Genomic DNA, 20245 nt, shown 5'->3' with positions numbered 1-20245 from the left:
CTTGAGTTCAAGGCCAGCCTTGGCTGTACATTAGATCAAGGCTACATGGGACCTTCTCACAACCAAACACAACAACAAAGGTTTCTGAGTCTACTTTCCTGTTGTTAGTTACCTTTGTTGAGACTAATTCGAATTCCTTTTTTGTTGTACTAGAGAAATTTAACAGCCTTTCAAATGCCAGACAAGTATTTTACCACTAAATTTATAGCCCCAGACATTACTCTATTTCTTTGCATACCTATTACAATCTATCTACGCAAATTAAATACTGTGTACATAAAACCAATGAAGTATTTAGAATGATTACATATAAACTGTTTGAAATATTTAGAAGCTGCAAAACACTGAAGAATATTTTAGCATCCTAAGTATAAATGAATACTAAGAAAAGAATAATGTGGGCTGGCATGGTAACTCGGTGGGTAAAAGGCCCTTGCCATTAAGCCTCATGACATGAGTGTGACCCCTAGGACTCACAGGGTAGTGGAGAACCAGCTCCCACAAGTTGTCTTAACTTCCATGAATGTACTGTCACCTACACAAACACACAGACACACACACCATACTCAACCACACACAAGCAAACAAACAAATAACATATATACAGCATCAAAGTTCTGCTTTAATCTCTTCTTTGGGAAGGTTTCAGAGGGAGGGCACTAGGCTCTCTCTACTGTTATACTCCGTAGGTTCAATTCTAGAACTATCTCACCAACTCTAAAAACCAAACAAAAACTGTCAAAGTTATAGGGCCTAAGAATTTAACAGCCAACTGTTCTCTCTTATAAGCATTATTAGTTAATTTTACAGTAACAACATATTGTTCCACCAATTACCAAGATTTTTAAAATCTAACTCCTAAGTTTTTTAATTTGATACAAGCAAAAACAGAATAAGTGAAGTTATTCATGAAAAATGAGTGTTTCTCACCCTAAAATTTGGCAACACCTGCAAGGCTGGTATTACTCATCTTTAACTCTAACAGAGAGAACATCAGTACTTAGGTTTTCTTCCCACCCTTACCCTCAGATGACATCAAAAATAAAAGGTTTTTTTTTTTTTGGGGGGGGGGTGTCACCTGCTCTCGTCCACACACTGGCACACACACTAATTCTACATTAGTTAGAGCAACAAAAACAGAAACTCAACTCACACAATTCAAACAATTTATATACTAAATAATTCCTACAAAGCCATTTTGGGATATACTAAAGATGGAACTTTTTGAAATTCAATAATAATGGTTCAATACATCTATGACATTTTTAAAAAATGAACTATAAATGATTATTACATTCTAAATCCATTTAACTATACCATAAGCAAAGTTAAGTTTTTACCTGCAGGCTGTGAGGCTGCTGGCTGAAGCTCCCAGATAGAGCCAGTATCTGGCACTGACACAGACCTAGTTACTGAGGGAATGATGTTCTGATCAGACATTCTGCAAAAGGGAAATAAAAAGTCAATGTGTTCCTGTCACTTGGAAATAAGATCCAGAGGGACTCCTAGACTATGAGCAGGTTCCTGGGTTATTTGGCTAGGAACGCCAACATTTTGCTGCTGTTGCCTTGTTTTGGTTTTTGAGATAGGGTCCCACTTTGTAGCCCTGGTAACCTGGAACTCACAATATAGACCAGGCTGGCCTCAAATTCATAGAGATCTACCTGCTTCTACTTCCCTAGTATTAGGCTTTGTTTTGAAATTGATGAAAGCTAGGTGTGGTGGTACAATCCCAGCTTTGGACAATCTTTAAGTTCAAAGTTAGACTGGTGTACATAGTGAGACCCTGTCTTAAAACAACAATGACACCCAAGAATTGCATTTCACTTCTGTGTCTAAGGTCTTCCATATATCGGCTTAATCAAACCTTCAGTACCTCAAGGGTCCAGTTTGCTTATCTTTACAATAGAGACCAAGGAGGGCATGGTGGGACTTGCCTTTAATCTCAGCTCTTGGGAAACAGAGGCAAGTAGATCTCTTGAGTTTGAGGCTAACCTGATCTACAGAAAGAGTTCCAGAACAGCCAGGGCTATATAGAGAGACCCTGCCTCGAAAAAACCAAGGAAGGAAGGAAGGAACGAAGGAAGAGAGGGAGAGAGGGAGGGGAGAAAGGAGGAAGGAGGGAAGGAAGGGCCCATTAGCCTGCTTGCCTCATAGGACAGGCTAAGAGCCACATGAGAAATATGAAGTACTTTGATCAAGTCACAGGACAGCTATGGAACGGTAACTGCTGAAACAACTTCAGGAGCTGAGACAAACACCAGGAATGAAAATCTGAAGTAGCAGGAATTAAAGAATGTCTCCATAATTGCTTTGCCCACAGACTTGCCTTAATAGTTGGGAATCTCTGAACTACGACCCTGTATGCCTTATCGTTTTTTATCAGGTATCATGGTAACACACACAGGCACACATGCGCACACAGAAACGTGACCTAACGGCACGCCCACCAACCTCATCTTCAGAGCCTGGAACTGCTGCATAACAACAGCCAACTGCTGCTGCTGCTGAGATGACAACGCTGCCTTCTGCTGCTGAGTCAGCACCTGTGCATACTGCTGTCTTCAAAAGTAAAAAGAAGCATAACCCGTCTACCCACATACAGTTCACATAATCCAAAGAATGGAAAACAAAACCTAACTCACCCCCGCCAACCACCACACACTGAAATAACAATCATATATATTTTATAATTCTCTAAAGTCATAAAAATTTTTGATTCACATCATTGATGGTGTTCCTGAAGGACAGATATGTCAAAAAACTGTCAAACACCCACAAGATTTCCCAGATTGTAAATGAGAATAAGCAAATTTGAACACTTATTTCCAAATAAGAACACTGCAAAACTAAAATCACTTTCACAAAATTTTCTCAGATTTTCTGTTTCAGTGTGGAAATTTTTGGGTAAATAATTTTTGGCTCTGAATGTTGCAAACAGCAACTGTCTTCAGGTTTACAGGTGCGACTGCTCAGTTCTCCCCTGTAATGTAACAGCAGTCACAGACAATCTATAAACAGGTAAGTCATATGACCCAATAATGTTTTGCTTAAAACAGGCAGCAGGTTACCAACACTAGACAGTGCCAACCCACTGACCTGCACAAATGTTGCTTCTTTTCCATGAGCCTAGTGCTCAGGAGACTACAGCTGCAGAACATGAGTTTTAAGGCAGTCAGGGCTATACAGCTAAATCCTATCTCATCACAAAAAATAAATGAAGTAAGATAACAACCTTAGTGAGTTGGTCATCGTTCTACACCATTCCTAACAACAACCTCTTTAACTTCTTCCTACTTCCCTCTGTTTTTTATTCTGTGCCCCCTTAGAAAGTCCTTAGTCCTTAAAATGATGACTTGGCTCTTTCTTCAGCAACTAAAGACCCTGAAAACCTAATCAGAAGGCATTCTCTGCAATCTAGCCTTCAAAGGCGAGCTACGATCAAGATGACAGTGGCACACATGTCACTAGTAGGCTACGCAAGTATCACAGAAGCCCTGAGTTCTCACTCTAACAGGTGAGACTTGGAGCAGATTCTATGTCAGGCTCCTTTGGTGCTGCAGTGCATCCGACTGCATCACTGCTCTTACTGGATTAAGAACTGCTGGTACTGGAGGTGCTGCATCTGGTATAAGGCAGTGAGTTCCTGCTGTCTGGTCAGGCGTTCCTGGTCCAATTCTCCCTGAGAGAAAAGAGGTACAGGAAGAAGCACCATGACATAAACAACAATGAGCGTAAGTGGCAGCAAGTATACATAACCACACTCACGCACACACAGGCACGTGAGTATACAGCACAACACTCCCAATACCTTTGCTTCCTACTCCAAACTCGTGCCCTTCAAATTCTTAACTAAAAACCTCATCATCTTTAAAAGCTAAGCAATGTCACCTAGTGGAATAAGGTAGTGTTACCAGCATAAGTCACAAGGGGTCCTTACTCTTACACTGTCCTCTACTACTTCAAAACTATAAGGTTTACAATTAAAAAAAAAAAAAAAAAAAAACCTAAGATATCACACTAACTCCTAGGCAAACCATATATGTATACTTCTTACTTACTGATTATAGCTTGGAATAAAGCATCTGACATACAACAGGTTGGGGCAGGAAGAATCCTAAATTCAGATACATCAGGAGTAAGGGCTAGTCAACACTTCACATGAAAACCTGGATTTTAAGAGTTTTGCTCGCCAAAGTCAGCTTTCTCATCAGTGCTTTGAGGAAGGAGGTAGCAGGTAACAAGGAAGCTGAGCTTCCCAAAGGCTCCCCTTGAAGGGCACAGGTTGAGGCTTAGATACAGCCTCAACTGAAGAAGACAAGGGCGAGCTGCTTTTAGCTCCTGACACATCAAAGTCACATCTCAACTTTAAGACAGGAAATAAGGCTCAAACTTGTCAGATAAATTGTTCTTGTGATTGGAAAGAAACAATTCTCAAAAATAATGTATGAGTCATGGAAGAGAAAGTACAATGGCCAGCAAGCCAGTGAGTATCATCCTTTAATGACAGGGGATATATCATATTCACTGTCACCTACCAAAAAATTACCGTGAAAATATGACTAGTAGCCTCAGTATAGCTGTGTAAGTCAACGGTAGGTTACTGCAGAAATTGGTATTTACAGTAAATTAAATGTGATCATTTTTATCAATGGACAACCACTACTCGCTCCAATTTAATAAAGACATAGAAAGCTAGACAGACACACAACTAGCAACCTCTACTAGCAACTCAACTGAGAAAGGCCAGCCTCAAGAGAAAATATTTCCCAGCTAAAGGGTTAGGCCTTCAAAATATCCTAACACAGTAGGGGCACTTATATTTGTATAAGCCTCAAATTCAAAAAATTTTATGAGCCAGAAAATAAGAAGGAAATAAAGGTGAGAGGAAAAGTGCACATTCTAAGTAAAAGTTGTAAGGACTTTTTAGAGGCCAACCATGGTGAAACACAGAAGATAAAAGCTTTAACATGAGCTTTGAAAGGGAAAGAGTCAGACCAGGAAGGACCTACAGGTTAGGTCAGGATAAGATATTGGTCTCCTCCTTTATTGGTTAGAAAACCTCAACAGATTTTATACACTGTGTATAGATGAACACACAGTAAGTTTTGAAAAGGTCATTACTGTTCAGAATAGAATCATCCCATTCAAAAATGCCCATTATCATTTCAATTTCCTTCTATGAAACTACCAGGTTGGGTATGGTAGTTCATGCCTACAATCCCAACAACTCAGGTACGAGCAAGAGAACCACCACAAGTTTGATGTCAACCTGATCTGCAGAGCAAGTTCCAGGCAAACAGTTAAACTGCAAAACACTGTATCAAAGAAAGAAAAGAGAGAGAGAAACTACCATTCTTTCTTCCTTCACTACAATTCTGGTTGTCATTCAAAGAGAAACAAGTACTCCTGTATCTACTGTGAATCCTAGGCCAGTGGGAAGATACTCACCATATGAGGAGGGGGAGCTGGGCCTGGAGAGAAAGGAACCCTTCCCCACATTTTCATGATATCACCAAGGGGCTGGAAGCTTTCATCACATGCTCTCTTCACCAGCAAAGACATAGTAAAATAGCCCGCCTGAAACCATTCGGCCATCTCCTGATTGTTAAAGGGACCTAAACACAAGAGGAGCGAGAATGTTATCAGGCTCAAAAATATATTCCCTGAGTCTCATTCAAATTTTTATAGAATACCAGCTTACCTCAAAGAGTGACCAATAGTTTTTTTTAAAAATTAAATACAAAAGGAATTAAAATTCTGAAATGCACAATGTTCTGTTTCACAGAGCTGAGAATTTAAGCCAGGACATTGCTCATTCTCAGCAAATACCCTGCTGCTGAGTCTCATCCCTGAGCAAGCTCCAGTCTGACATGTCTCAAATTGTCACCAATACTTTAATGGCTATACGCAGAATAACTGTCTCACCCTCTATAGCAACTCACGTCAGGGGAGCAAAATACACGGAAGAACTGATAAGCATGTGCTGGATCTGATCACTAAATGCTCAGTGCTACATACACAGTCCAATTTTTGTTATGTTCTGTTGGAGACTAGTGATTTTTAAAAAGCAATAATCAACTGAACTAAAGCAAACTACAAAGCATGTACCCAACCAGACTAAATCTGGCCTTGAGAAAGAAATAACATTCTTTAGTTGAGTACTTTAAACACAAAAACTTACAGAACATAGATAAATTCAGCATTTTCTAGGTATTAAAAAATGTTTTTTAGGTGTGAATGGGTATTTTGCCTGTACGAATGTCTCTGCACCACCTGTGGGCTCAGTATCCACAGGCCAGAGTGGGTGTAGGATCCCCAGAACCTGAGTTATAGATGTTTCTGACTCACTGTGTAGATGTAGATGCTGGGGGTCAGCCTAGCCTGGGTACTCAGGAAGAGCAGCACTTTTAACTGCTGAGTCATTTATCCAGTAATCCCATTTTTGCTTCTTTTTTCTTTCCTTTTGATTTTTTTTTTTTTTTTCTGGACAGACCTTCTCTGTGTAAAAGTCCAGGCTCTACTGAACTTGTTTATAGACCAGGCTGGTCTCAAACTCACAGAGATCTACCAGCTCTGAGCTCTGACCTCTGCCTCCAGAGTGCTGGAATTAAAGGCATGCACAACCACAACCGATCCCCTCCAAATTTTTAATTAAAATCAAACACCACATCACCATAGAATATGTGTGTATGTATCAGCGTGTGTGTGTGTGTGTGTGAATGCAGAAACAACTCCACAGCTCGAGCACATACGCACACACACAAAACCCAGAATACTAACAGGAAAATCCCTAGCTTAGAAGCTAAGACCACTTCCAAATAATTCATGGCTAAAAAAAGATGTGTGTGTCTCTGGGTGTACTTGTACACTCCATACACGTACACTAAATAAACAATGACTAAGTTAAATTTTCTCTTGGAATAAGAGGATGCTTCATTCAACTTATAAACATTCATCAGTAAGCTGACTACAGTGATGCATGCCTGTAACTTTGGTACTTAGTGGGGAAGGATTACCAATATTTTACATGGTACATTACATATTGCATATGATTATTTCAGGTAGTGTAGAAACATTTAACAAAACCCTTTTAATACTAAGGATGGAGAAGCCTACTTTGGCCGCACATATACTAAAAAAAACCTGGAACTATACAAAGCCAAATAGCATGGTCCCTATGCAAGGATGACACCCAAATTTGTGAAGCATTTTAGATATCATATATGCCAAAGAGTTGAATTAAAAAGCTCAAAGAAGTAAACAAGATGAAAGACAAGAAGTCAGTAAAAATGCTTACCACTAAGCCTGACAACCTGAGGAAGATCTCTGGGAAACACAGCGGAGATAATCAACCCTTGAAAGTCGTCCTCTGACTTCCATACCAGGTGTGCGCCCACCTACCACCACCACCACACACACACAGATGGCTCCAAGTTAAAACACTTAATTGCTCTGGCAAAAGATGCAGGTTTGGGTTCCAGCATCATAGAACAGCTTACAAACACCTGATACACATGTGCATATACCCACTCACCCACACACAAAATTTAAAATGAAAAGAAAAAAATTTAACATATGTAAGAAATCAAAGATCTGGGGCAAGCAAGATGGCTCAGAAAGAATGAGCACTTAAACCTACTGACCCCAGTTCCACCATTGGAACTCAAGGAAAGGTGGGAATGCAGAAACAACTCCATAGAATTTCCTCTGGCTTCATACAACATGCAAATACATAAATAACAATAATAAATAATCTTTAGAAACAAAAAATGGATCTACCACCAGATACATGCCTAGTAGAATAATTGTGTCTGTTGGCTTTATTATTTCTAGCTACTTGGGTGGGCTAGGGCAGGTACCTTCAGCCCAGAAGTGTGAAATCAGTGTAAGCAATACCAAATATCATCTCAAAAAGGAAGGTGGAGGCTGAGAAAGGGAAAAACTCCTTTAGACATAAACACAGGTAAAGATGCTCAACACAGCAGTCAGAACCTGATGCCATAACAATCCAGGATTGGAAGAAGACACCCATAATCCCAGCACCCTTAAGGCTAAGGCAGGAGAATTAAGAGTTGGAGGTCACCATGAGTTAAACTCCCACCACCCAAAAAAAGCCCTACATACAATGGGACATCCTAATAACTACAAAATAAAACAAAAGCAAGCAAGGATGTAGACAAATTAGAATCCTGTGTACCTTTGGCAAGAACATAAAACAGTTACAAATAGTTTCCATATGATACAGAAGTAGGTATGGCAGAGCATGTCTGTTGTAGGATATCTGATCACACCATGAACCCCAAGATTGTGTTATTTACTGAAAAAAAAAACCTTTCTAGTTGTGGTGTGGCTTAGCCCTTAGAATACACCTTTAATCCCTCTGGCTAGAATATAAACACACCCTTAGTACACACATTTTTAATCCCAAACAATGAATGTAAAGTTAGTTTGTTTGAAAGTGGTGTTTAACTGAGTGGCAGACAAATGGATTTGACAAAATAGGATATGCCAAACTCACTTGAGAAGAGAGAGGAAAAAGCTACTCAAGATCATTGCAGAGAGGGAAAAAAAAGAGGAAGGAGAAAGAGGCACTTTTTTTTTTAACTGGGAGAGTTTTACAGAGACGGGCTAGAGATAGAAAGGCAGACCAAGCCAGAGAATGAAAAGGGGCCAGAAGATTAGAATAGAATGCCAACACTTGAGGCCAAGCGGAGCAATTCAGTAAGAAACTGAGAGAAGATAGATTGAATCGGTTAGAGTGGAGAACAGTTTCAGCCAGATCAGCTGAGTTGAGTCAGCCAACTAGAGATCAGAAAGAACTAGAGAGGGGTGAGCTTATTCAATAGTAAGTCTCAAAGGTGAAAACACTCTAGGCCTAGATTAGATTATATGGAGGCTACAGCTTCCAGGAGTAGGCCTAGGTTAGCAGATGGAAGCAAGTAAGCTTCAGAGATGACAAATCAGAAGACTAAAAGATACACACATCTTTAGTGCTAGCACTCAGGAAGCTAAGAGACAGGAGACTGCTCAAAGTTCAAAATGGATAGAGATCCTGAACCACAGTAAAGGATCATTACACATTTGCTAGAATGATTTAGAAAACAAAAACAATGAAACAAAATCTATCGTCACCAAATTCTGGTAAAGAGAAGTAATAACGTGCACATCATCATAGGGCATAAAGAATGCTTCAGACACTCTGGGAAGCAGTTCTAAAAACTAAAGATTCGACTGCCACTTGGCCTAGTACTTGCACTCCTGGGCTTTATACTGAAAGAATAACATACTTTCACATACTGCCCATAAATGTTTACAGTAGTTTTATTTGTAGTGTAGCAGCACTCAAATGTTCCTCATCAGAAGACTGGTTAAACACGCTCTAGTACACCGACATCATCAGGTACGACTCGGCAGGTCAAGGAAACAAAGGAATGGTATGAAGCCGCCTGCATGAATCTCAGGGATTATACTAAGTGGACAGAACCACCCCCACCAAACATTGTAAGCTCTGTGAGTCTATTTATATAACATTCCTAAAATGGCAAAATACAAAACTGTTAATAGATTGATGTTTACCACAGATTTACAAAGAAGTGTGAAAGGAAATGCACGTTGCTATAAAAGAACAACAGCACTGCTAAAATGCAAAGACTCTAATTAACATTATTCTTGGATGTCAATAATAAATGTCTACAAGACCAGGCAGTGGGGAGTAGGTAACTCATGTGAAGTAGAGCAAGGCAGGGTATGGTAAGAGATGCTAACACGCTGGTGCCCTCAAGATACACTCACTTAAGTGTTGTGCTAAAACTGACACTGATATACCAACAACCAATTCAGGAGTTAAACATTTTTAAAGCAGAATCTACACATATGCTTTACAAAGTTCTCTCCTCTAATCTAGTTTATTCAAATCTTTTAAGGGATACATTTGTAATACTATAGTCTTTTCTTAGTCATTTCAGTAACTCTTTGTTGTTTATAGGATGCCCACTTCAGCAAATCATGCCTGGCTCTCCAACACTTGCTGCCAGCACCTTCTGTTGGTCTAGATGTTGAAGCAGAGATGGTGAGTGATGTCTCAGCTCTTACCTAGCTGGAATGTGTGTGCACAGAGCATTCTTGCTGACCCTGCTGCTGTCTTAGCCATCACTCACTACCTGTGCTTCTTTCCTAGGTTTCTTCTTTGTACTTACAGAGGAAGTCTGTTGACTTTGTCTTCCATTATGCAGACTAACACTAAACAAAAAGAAGGCTCTGGGAGGAGCACCCATACTTCAGTATTCAGAGTACAAACAGGCCACTGACCTTGGATCTCCCCCTGAGGGTCTTTGTAATACCACTTTTGCATTGCTTCATGCATCAGTGGAATTGACACTCCTTTAGCTCGGTGTTCTTGAAGTTTTGATGTCAATCTTTCGTCATCTAGTGCACTGTCTTGGAGATATGCCACCATCTTCTCAGCTTGCTAGTTAACAATAGACAAAAAGATAATAGGAAACAAATACTCCTGAATTAGTATTTTAAGGCTAATAACGTTCACTTTTTTTGACTACTTGATTATGAAAGGAACACAACTGTTAACAACCTGATCCTGTTTTATGGGAGAAAAAGTTATGAATCAAAGACCCAAAGTAAAGCAACTAAATTGAAATACAAACTGGTACAGATCAAAGCCCAGGTTTGAAATAAGGCTTTAAAATATAATGTTGGCCCATTCTAGACTGTTTCCACAAACCTGTATGTTTGAGTAGAGATATTAATAGAACAGAAGACTCAATTAATACAATTGCAAGTAAGTTATTCCACAAGCTCCAGTAATACATAACTAACCTTTCCGTCTATGTTTCCTGTCTCTAACCATGCCACCCCAGGGAGAGAGCAATTATTCTGTAGAATACCAACTCATCATTTACATGTGACGTTACACACAATGTTAGGGAAACACAGCCATGAACAAGAATGTGAACATCCTGAAGGTTTTTCTTTTCTTTTCTTTTTTTTTTTTTTGGTTTTTCGAGACAGGGTTTTCTCTGTATAGTCCTGGCTGTCCTGGAACTCACTCTATAGACCACGCTGGCCTCAAACTCAGAAATCTGCCTGCCTCTGCCTCCCAAGTGCTGGGATTAAAGGTGTGCGCCACCACCCATTCTGAAGTTTTAACCATCTTCCCCACTGTACTTGAAGTGAAAAGCACCGAAGATTCAGAGATCATGCACAGCTGCTTGAGCTCACCATTTTTAGCATTCCATTAAGATCCAAAAAGAAAAGAAAAGAAAACAGCTGAGGGCAATTTCAAAAAAGCAAAACATAACCTGACATAGTGACTACTACATAGCAGAAACTTAAGAGCATGAAATGATCTGAAAGACAATTACTCATACAAACATTAATAACCAAACAATTTTTCCAGTACTTAAAATCTAGTGCATAAAACTTCTGTACTGTCTTCATGTAAGGGCTTGACAGGAGACATAAGAGTAACAAGATTCTACCTGTTCCAAGTGTTTGAGGCCCTCTTCATCATCTGGCTCTGTGGAAACACTGCTCATACCAGGAGCTTCAACTGCTGCTGTCTCAACTGGCAATGAGGCAGAATTAGGAGTAGGAACAGGCGATGGCAGGATGAGGACAGGAGAGGCTGTGTCTGGAGGGAGCTGTGTGGAGGGCTGCTGGGAGGCAGGCACCGTTTCTAAAGGGAAAAAAATGTAGAGTAATGAAAGTTCTTAGCTATCTGGAGACTTCTCAAGGTTAACTCTACATTATTAAATTGAGCAGAGACATCAATCCTGAAGCTCCTTTCTATGGAGAAATGTGTTTCTCCCTAAAATGACAGAAAAGCTTAAAAGTCTCTGAAGAGTCTATCTACCTCTGTCACTACAGCATATATTCAATAGTTAGCTCTCTCTCTCTCTCTCTCTCTCTCTCTCTCTCTCTCTCTCTCTCTCTCTCTCTCTCTCTCTTTTAGTATAGAGTAGAGTTTATTTAGGGCATGGGGAGGGGAGCTGAGGGAATAGAGACGGGGTGGGGTGGTGGGGTGGAGTATAGACATGAGCACATGGAGAGAGTGGGGAGGAGGAGAAAGGGGGACAAGAAGAGAGCAAGGGCAAGAGGTAAGAGGAAAAGCTAATTTATTCTTTATAATGCCTCTAAATACTAAAAAACATTAAGATACTGAAAGCTTCTCAAACATTGGTCATCTCATCAAAACATTTATGGAAAACACTGATAATCTTAAGTACCTATTTCAAATGCTAATTTAGTACATGTTTTAATTTGAAGAGCCTCAACAGTGCAGGGTATTTTTAAGACTAGAAACTGTAAAAGTAGTTTCTGTCTTGATTCTTCTTTTGGTTTGTTTGGTTTTTTGGAACTCACTCTGTAGGTTGGTCCCGAATTCAGAGATCCACCCGTCTCTGCCTTCCAGTGCTGGGCTTAAAGGTGTGAGCCACCACGACCTGGCTTAAACATATTTTTAACTAATTTTTATTTTTTAAATTTTATGTGCATTGGTGTTTTGCCTGCATTTATGTCTGTGTGAGAGTGTTAGATTCCCTGGAACTGGAATTATGGACAGGTGTGAGCTGCCATGAGGGTGCTGAGAATTGAACCCAGGTCCTCTGGAAGAGCAGCCAGTGCTTAAACTACTAAGGTATCACTCCGCCCTCGCCTAGGTTCCTAGTTCTAACCTCTCAGTATGTAAATGCCTAAAGTAAGTGTAGAAAACCATGTAACTAAATCAAATTGCAGTTTCTCCTTTAAAACCTTGACTATTCAATCCTAACGAGCCACTTCAAATATCTGCTCCTCTTCAAGCAGTCTAACTTTTCTAAAGTTCAGTCTCTACATGCTGCCTGTGTCACCACCACCTGTCTGTCCACCCTATGGACAGGACCTCTCAAAGATACAGAGTGATACCAACAGGTACAATGACTTCCCCTTGCCAAGCCCTTGCTGACCTCCACAGCAGCTGAGTTCTCAATCCTGAATGCTCTCCTCCCTGCACGTTACTCTTACAAGCTCTTCTTTGGGCTCTCAAGGTGATTCTCTGGTTTCCACCCCTAAACTAGGAATTATCCAAGGTTCTCTTTCTTTTCCTCACCCCTATGGTTTTGTTATTGTGCTCTTTATTTTGCTTTTGAAGCAGTCTTATTCCTTAGCCCATGTTTGCCTCCCGACCCTTCTTCCCAATTGCCAGGGTTACAGGCCTGTGCTACCACAAAAGACATAGCTCATTGGCTTTATTCTCTCCCTGGCCCTAAACTACTCCCATCCAGCTAGAGTCCCCTCACAAGTTTTTTTCTAGTCAACTCTCATTCTTCTTCATGGTTCATAGCCAACGTTCAAAACTCAACTTAATCATTCCTTCTCAAATGGACTCAACTTCCACTCGTTCCCAAGTACCTCATCTTCTGAACTACTCTAGCTATCCCTACCTCTTTTCCACCCTGATATAACTAAAGTCTGTCGATTTCTGACTAAAATCTCATCTGCCACTCATTTTACATGGGCATTGCCTGCCTCATCATGTCTACTCAGAAGTTCAGCAGGTCACACGTGTCATCAGATACCAATCACAAGCTATCAAATCTAAGTTCCAACCATTTTCTACCAACCTGCTTAGCACACATAGTACCTATGTTTTATAAGGGCTGGAGGTGGCCCGAGGAAACTCCAAGATGGCTTAGTGTTTTGGGGGTGCTAGTTAAAATAAACCTAACAGTCTTAGCTCAATTTCTGGAACCTATATGGTAGAATGAGAAAAGTGATTCTTGGAAGCTAGCTTCTAATTTCTACTTGTAGGTACGTATGTGTATGAAAACATACACAGGAATGGGGAGGGTAGAAGTAATAAAAAGCAATTTTAAGGAGGCGGTGGCAGCAGCAGCTGCTTATCCTTCGATGTCCATGACTTGAGTCAGTCTGGTTTTCTCCCTCTACTTCCACTGTTTCCTGGTATTACGACCTTCTCTGAATGGACTCAGCTGGATCTATACCTCCAAATTCTACTTCCTATTCCAAGGTTTTCTTTGAAGATGACCTTGCTCCTGAAACATCCCAAGGGTCTACTAATCGTAAAGTCTTATTTACAACCTAACTAGGAAGGATTAAAGTTTCAGCTATATAGAGAAGCACCACCACAAAAAGGTGGTGGTGCACGACTTTCATCCCAGCACTTGAGAGGCAGAGGCAGGCAGATTTCCAAGTTCGAGGCCAGCCTGGTCTACAGAGTGAGTTCCAGGATAGCCACAGCTACACAGAGAAACCCTGTCTCAAAACAACAACAACAACAACAACAAAGGGCATAAATCAAGGCCTACAATATTTTCAGGATGGTGAGTCCAGCGTTGGGGAGACAAAGTGACTCCTGCTGAAACTGCAAAGGGGGCACTTGTGAGATCCACCAAGTCTGGCAGGCTGTGTTACCAAGGGCAGTCTCTTATGGTGACCAAGTCCAACAGTCCTTCAACATTGTGTTACAATGCAATTTTAAGTATTTTCAAGAATAATCCCAGAAATACACAACAATGGTGCTTTTAAGGTGTATGAGCCATTCAAACAAATATAGCTAACACTAGAGAAGATCTATAAAGACTTGCTATCTAGCAAAGCTGATGAAGGGCTTCCAGACTGTCCCAAGTGCTCCTTCTGTTCCCTTGGGACAGTGGTATTTTGGTGTGAGTGTATTTATGATTCTAGAAGAAGGAAGGCAACTATCTGCTATGGGCTTCCAAATAATGATCCTAAACTAATGTGTAAGTGCAGTCAAGACAGCACCATCGCCTTAGGAAGTAAAGCTCTTACTCCTCCTGTTCTCATGAATTCTGATCTGATGACATGAGGACAACGACATTTGCTTGCACTTACTAGTACTGGTACCTATTCCAATGGTTCATCTCCTGGAAATAGCTTCATGAGGTTAAGTAAAGCACTCACTCTAGTGACCACTGGCCTCAAAAACAGCACTTTAGTGCCCACTCTCACCAACACATACCATCCCCTCTGCTGGGGACCTTGGCTGGGAGACTCTTTTCTGACCGACTCTCTTCTTCAGCCTTTTCCATTTGTTCAGCTTTGGGTTCATCTTTCCTCTCAAGCTGTGCTGCTTCCTGAGGCTGATGATCGGAAGGGGTACCTGGTCTAGCAGATGACAATGACGTCTGGGGAACTTCCTCACTAGCTTCTGGAACACAAAGTAATCATACATGAATTTAGGAAGGTTTTTGTTTAAGGGTGTGCAGGAAAACAAAAAACGGCTCTCACCAGCCCCTGCTCTGTCTGTTTTCTCCCCCTCTCTCCGGTTTGTCTTATCCGGTTCTTTGGCCTCTTCGTTATGGCTGCTGTCAGAGTCAGAGCGCTCCTCTCCCTCCTCCACAGGCCTAAAGTCCATTTCCTGCTCTTCAGGAATAGGTTCTTTCTGCACTTTCTGTAGCAAGGAAATAAAACCAAAGTTCATCAGCATATTTGACTTTGGTGTGAGGTCAGTGCTATCATGGTATTTAAAACAGACTTCTTACTTTTAGAGAGAGGAATGCTCCAGATGAGTCAAATGTGCCCATTTCTTCCTCAGCATCCTCTAAGCACCACTCCGGCAAGCTATCCCTGTCATCATCTATGCTCCCACTGCCAGAGCGTACCCTTCGGTAACCCCGCTCATCATCTCGGTCTCGAAAATCAAACTCAAACCTCCGACGGCGTTCCATGTGTTCCCGCCATCCTGTAGAACGAGGGCCATCTGAGTTGAGGAGAAAGAGAGAAATCTTAGGAAAGGTTTGAGACAGTATTGGAAAAAGAAAATCATAGAAAAAAAGATGGCTATGAGCTGTAATGGTCAATCTCCTGGAGAGAACAGGGTGAGCTGAGCTCAAAGCTCAGAGCACTTGCTGTGATAAAGTGAAGGAGAGTGTTTACCTTCACAGTACTGTGGCATGTTGCAAAGTTGAGCTTTACAAGATGAATTTGGAACAAAGCACACTAAAAGGATACTTGGAATAACTAGGCAATCAATGAGGACTGATTAGTTACTTGTGTGGCCTCCTCCTAGTCAAGTGCTCTCCATGGCTGCCTTTCTACACTGAAGTTCTCTTTGGTAAGTGTTAAAGCAGTTCCTTTCTTCCCACAAAAACATCACTCTTTGAATTTTATCAGCCCATGTTAACTCATGTCAAACTTACTGTGCCTAATTACTAGTGCTGAGTTTTCACTTATAATTCTGATCAACAACAACAAAAAAAAATCATGAAATTATGTCACAGATAATGTATGATGTAAGAGATTTTATATGGCAAATCTCCTAACGTCTGAAAACAAAATTAGCTATTGCCATGGCAAAGCAGTGTTCAGTTCTGCAGCCTCTGCTGCTTTCCCACAGGAGTAAGTTTCCTCAGCTCTTACTTCTTCCTAACATCCGCAGGGGCACTCCTGAATCCACCCCAGCGTACTATTTACCCAATCTACTTTCCAACAGAAAAGGACTGCCCGCTCATTTTTCAGAAGTGCTCTTCTGAAAGGCAAAGGGAAGTTCTTGCTACATCTGTCCAACCCACATCTAAAAAAGTCATAAAAAGAAAAATGGTTTTTAAGCTATGTGAGTTTTCTAGTATAGACTCTCACTCTGTTAAAAGATAAAGAAATGAGGCCAAAGTGAAATGTTCTTATTCCTGAGGTCAAATTTGCTTAAACTATCTAAAAAATACTGTAGAGTACATTAAGATGCCAAATACAAACAAAAACTTAAGATTTTTTTTTTTAAAAGACAGAGCTTCTGGTAAGTAAAGCATTTACTACCTACTGAGAACCAAGAATTTTACATACACGTTCCTTAAATGTAAGCCTAGAGCCATTATTCAAAAGAAGTCTTCATGATCAAATGTTGGATTCCACTGTTATCATTCTAAGCAGTCTAAGTGTGCACACAGATAGAAATCTATCCTTCTAGGCACTCAGCTCCTGTTTCCCTCTTACTGAGTTTCCTAAGTTCATCTCCCAGAGTGCAGGCTTCCCTGTTCTCTCAGCCCTATCTCTAGCTACATCCAGCTGTGAGCCCTGCTTTAATAAAACTACATCCCATAGGTTGTCTTGCCAAGAGTTAGTAAAATTTTGCTCAGGAAACTAAATGTAGCAAGTGAGGCAGACAACTCATCAAGGCTAACAACAGCTTTATGGGCTTTATATCTAGAATTAAGTGAGGGTGTTTCATTGGATAGATCAAATATGATATTTAAAATTTTTATTCCAATTCTAATAAAAGCTTTACTAGAACCTAAAAGGTAGAAATTAACCTATCACACCTAAGTAATCAGACAAGACATGCCAGGCTTAAAAGCAAAATGTATTCTTTTTTCTCTTTTCTTTTTTGAGACAGTGTTTCTCTGTGTATCCCTGGCTGTCCTAGAACTCACTCTGTAGATCAGGCTGGCCTTGAACTCAGAAATCCGCCTGCCTCTGCCTCCGAAGTGCTGGGATTAAATGTGCCACACGGCCCGGCCCACGTGTATTCTTTAAAAGACCAAACAAACAAACAAACAAAAAAACCAGCACAATTTTTTTTTCCTTTCTCTAGATCTATTTTATCTTTATCCCCTAAAGCATCTTCTAAAAAGACGTGGACAGGGGGAGCAGGAACAGATTGTGAAGCTGACAGCAAAACTAATATGAAAGACAAAAATAAAGGATAAAGATAAGGAAAACATTCTAACCTGTTGGGAGTACAACAGCAGAAAACGGCACTAAAAGCTGACCTAACTCCCTTCAACAGCATCAACATCACACACGTGGGCCCAAAAGCACTGGTCACCTTCCAAAACATTCACCTTGTTTGTTTTTGACTAGCTGGAATTTCTCTTCTCCTTCAGCCCAGGTTCTGTCCATTCTTCACTGAATGCTTGTTGGGAACTTACACCTACAACCCCTCTCCGTACAGGCAAGCTCAGCACAAAATGCCGCAATGCCTTGAAGAGAATTATGGCGTACAGTTGCCTAGGATACAGACTAAGGAGAACTGCCTAGATCCTATGATCTAAACAATGCCCACTCAAGACCAAACCTTGCCTAAGATGCAGCTCTGAAGAACTGGTGTAATCATCAGGGTTTTACCTAAAGGGTAATTTCATAATGCCTCTATCTATATACCACTTGAAAACAACTAAACACTTGCTACTGTATGTCGACGAGGTTAGAGGTTTGGCTAACAACTTTGACTCTAAAAAGAGGAAAATACTTACATTGATATTTAGTACTCACTATCACCCACTACCAAGGTAAGATTCTCTGGCATATAGCTAATATTATTATGCTGCATAGGGCAAACACACATTCTCTGTCTGTGACCCCACAACTCAAGCTCCAGACATCTGAACATCATGAGGATGGAAGCAGCAGGCCAGAAAAAAAGGAGCTTCACAAAGCATCAGTGTCTTCAATTATTGGCATAGCTAATGCCCAAGAATAGTCTGAAACATTATGAGTCCAAAACAACTTAGAAATTTACTAATCATTACTATTATTGTTCTCTTTTCTAAGGTCAAAAGGATAAAGAATAAACTTGTGATTATTTCTGATCTGAGTTTAAAGTTTATTCTTCAAATAAACCCTCCCTCAAAAAAAAAAATCGCATTTTTAAGTCAAGAAAAATGGAAGAATAATCCTAGAATAATCCTTTCTTGTTCAAGAAAAATACCCATGATGACAACACACATGTAATTATGCATTTATAAGTGTATTTTTTTAAATGCCCTATTAAGTTTTAAAGAATGCAACAGATAGATTAAAAGATTAAGAGGTAGACAAGCTGAATGAAATCTTCCCTCATGTTTGCAGATGCAGGCAGGTGCTTCCTATTAAACCGTATTATTTGCCCCAGGAAAATAGAAAAGTGATTTCAATCAACTGGATAGATGGGCTGGGGAACTATTCTGTTGAAATGTTTTTGTAGTAATAAGACTGGGCTGTGACAGCATAAATGATTTCATTTTAAAAACTAGTTTCCTTTTCCATTAAACCCCAAGCATTTTAGCAAGCTCTCATTTCAGCTCCTTTGTGCTTTATACAACACAACTCTTACCAGGACTGTGAGGCCGCCACCTCTCTCCATCCCTTCTGGATCCAGCTAATCGCCAACCTCCATCTTCATCTTCTCCATTTTGTTCCTCTCTAAAGATTCGCCAGTTTTCGCTTTCTGACCGTATAAATTCATGCTTTCTCCCCACAGACGTTGGTCCACTTTCCTCAAAATTTGGTCTCCCTATAAACGAGATAAGAAAATATGGTAAGTTAACACAAGCTCTTCCCAGTGAGGATTCTGAAAAGCAAGCAATACTTCAAATCAAACCCCAACTATCTGTTCCTTTCGATGTTCAAAAAGTATTAACTGACTATATCTATACACAGATTACGCATCTGTTATAGCTGAATGGTCAAAGGCTGAGCAATTATTTTTTAAACAAAACTAGTATGAGCAATTTTAAAAGGCATACAATGAAGAGCTAGAGAGATGGCTCATTAGAGCACTTGCTGCTCTTGCAGAGAATCCTGGTTCTGCTCCCAAACCCTGCTCTGATCTCTGAGGGCACCACGCATGTATGTGATGCACATACATACATATAAAATAAAATAAATCCTTTACCCAAAAAGTCATACAATTGATATTCAATCATTCTTCCTTCTACATAAGCACTCTAAGAGACTTAGTCCCAGAACTAAGAACCATCATTAGTTTCTTATAAACTCTTCCAAAAACTGCCCATGCATACACTTGATCATGTACATATAACTACTACACACATATACCCTGAAAATGTTATAGTATATACCTTTTAAAAATGACATTTTTATTATATGACTACCTTAACTTATTTAACCAACTAGCATGTATGACTCTTGCAAATTGTGCAATGTATATTATGTGACTACCTTAACTTATTTAACCAATTAACATGAATTAACCAATTAACTCTCCCAAATCGTGGAATTATTTTTTTAAAATTGGAAATTCAAAAGTGAAAAGTTGTGCATTGTAAAGTTGCATTTACTCAGCAATATAGGAATATAACAAATTGAATTTTGGACAGCATTCAAAGCTATGTTGTCTAAAATTGTCTTAAGACCTATATAAGTGGTTTGAAAAATTGTAGGCAAAGTAAACTAAACTGGCACTTTAAAAGAAGGTAATTCTCAGCTGGGCGGTGGTGGCACATGCCTTTAATCCCAGCATTTGGGAGGCAGAGGCAGGTGGATTTCTGAG

At 40.1% G+C, this 20245-nt stretch overlaps 2 protein-coding genes and 1 non-coding gene across 14 annotated transcripts in view; 2 read left to right on the top strand and 1 right to left on the bottom strand.

Moving 5' to 3' along the window:
* The window catches only part of Gigyf2 (GRB10 interacting GYF protein 2), a 127107-nt gene that overhangs the window by 26511 nt on the left and 80351 nt on the right, over positions 1–20245 (bottom strand). For 4 of the 7 annotated variants that reach the window (XM_031368289.1, XM_031368291.1, XM_031368290.1 and 1 more), the window contains 10 exons: positions 19067–19246; positions 15522–15739; positions 15268–15430; positions 14999–15187; positions 11499–11695; positions 10312–10471; positions 5452–5618; positions 3591–3682; positions 2455–2562; positions 1341–1441 (listed from right to left, as the gene is read on the bottom strand). In XM_031368289.1, the coding sequence (XP_031224149.1) occupies positions 1341–1441; positions 2455–2562; positions 3591–3682; positions 5452–5618; positions 10312–10471; positions 11499–11695; positions 14999–15187; positions 15268–15430; positions 15522–15739; positions 19067–19246 (1575 nt within the window). Of the gene's footprint in view, positions 1–1340; positions 1442–2454; positions 2563–3590; positions 3683–5451; positions 5619–10311; positions 10472–11498; positions 11696–14998; positions 15188–15267; positions 15431–15521; positions 15740–17702; positions 17726–17816; positions 17950–19066; positions 19247–20245 lie in introns of those variants that run through there. The other 3 variants (XM_031368292.1, XM_031368294.1, XM_031368295.1) reach the window with 3 other exon arrangements.
* LOC116089561 lies at positions 7120–7223 on the top strand. Its single transcript, XR_004118356.1, has one exon. It is a non-coding gene; the product is annotated as a U6 spliceosomal RNA (small nuclear RNA).
* Kcnj13 (potassium inwardly rectifying channel subfamily J member 13) overlaps positions 18034–20245 on the top strand; it is a 17886-nt gene continuing 15674 nt past the window's right edge. For 2 of the 6 annotated variants that reach the window (XM_031368304.1, XM_031368297.1), the window contains exons 1-2: positions 18034–18106; positions 19214–19270. The gene's annotated coding sequence lies outside the window, so the exon portion shown is untranslated. The other 4 variants (XM_031368298.1, XM_031368303.1, XM_031368302.1 and 1 more) reach the window with 4 other exon arrangements.

Source organism: Mastomys coucha, unplaced genomic scaffold, assembly GCF_008632895.1.
Source record: "Mastomys coucha isolate ucsf_1 unplaced genomic scaffold, UCSF_Mcou_1 pScaffold14, whole genome shotgun sequence".
Taxonomy (NCBI): domain Eukaryota; kingdom Metazoa; phylum Chordata; class Mammalia; order Rodentia; family Muridae; genus Mastomys; species Mastomys coucha.
This window is presented reverse-complemented; position numbering and strand designations above follow the sequence as displayed.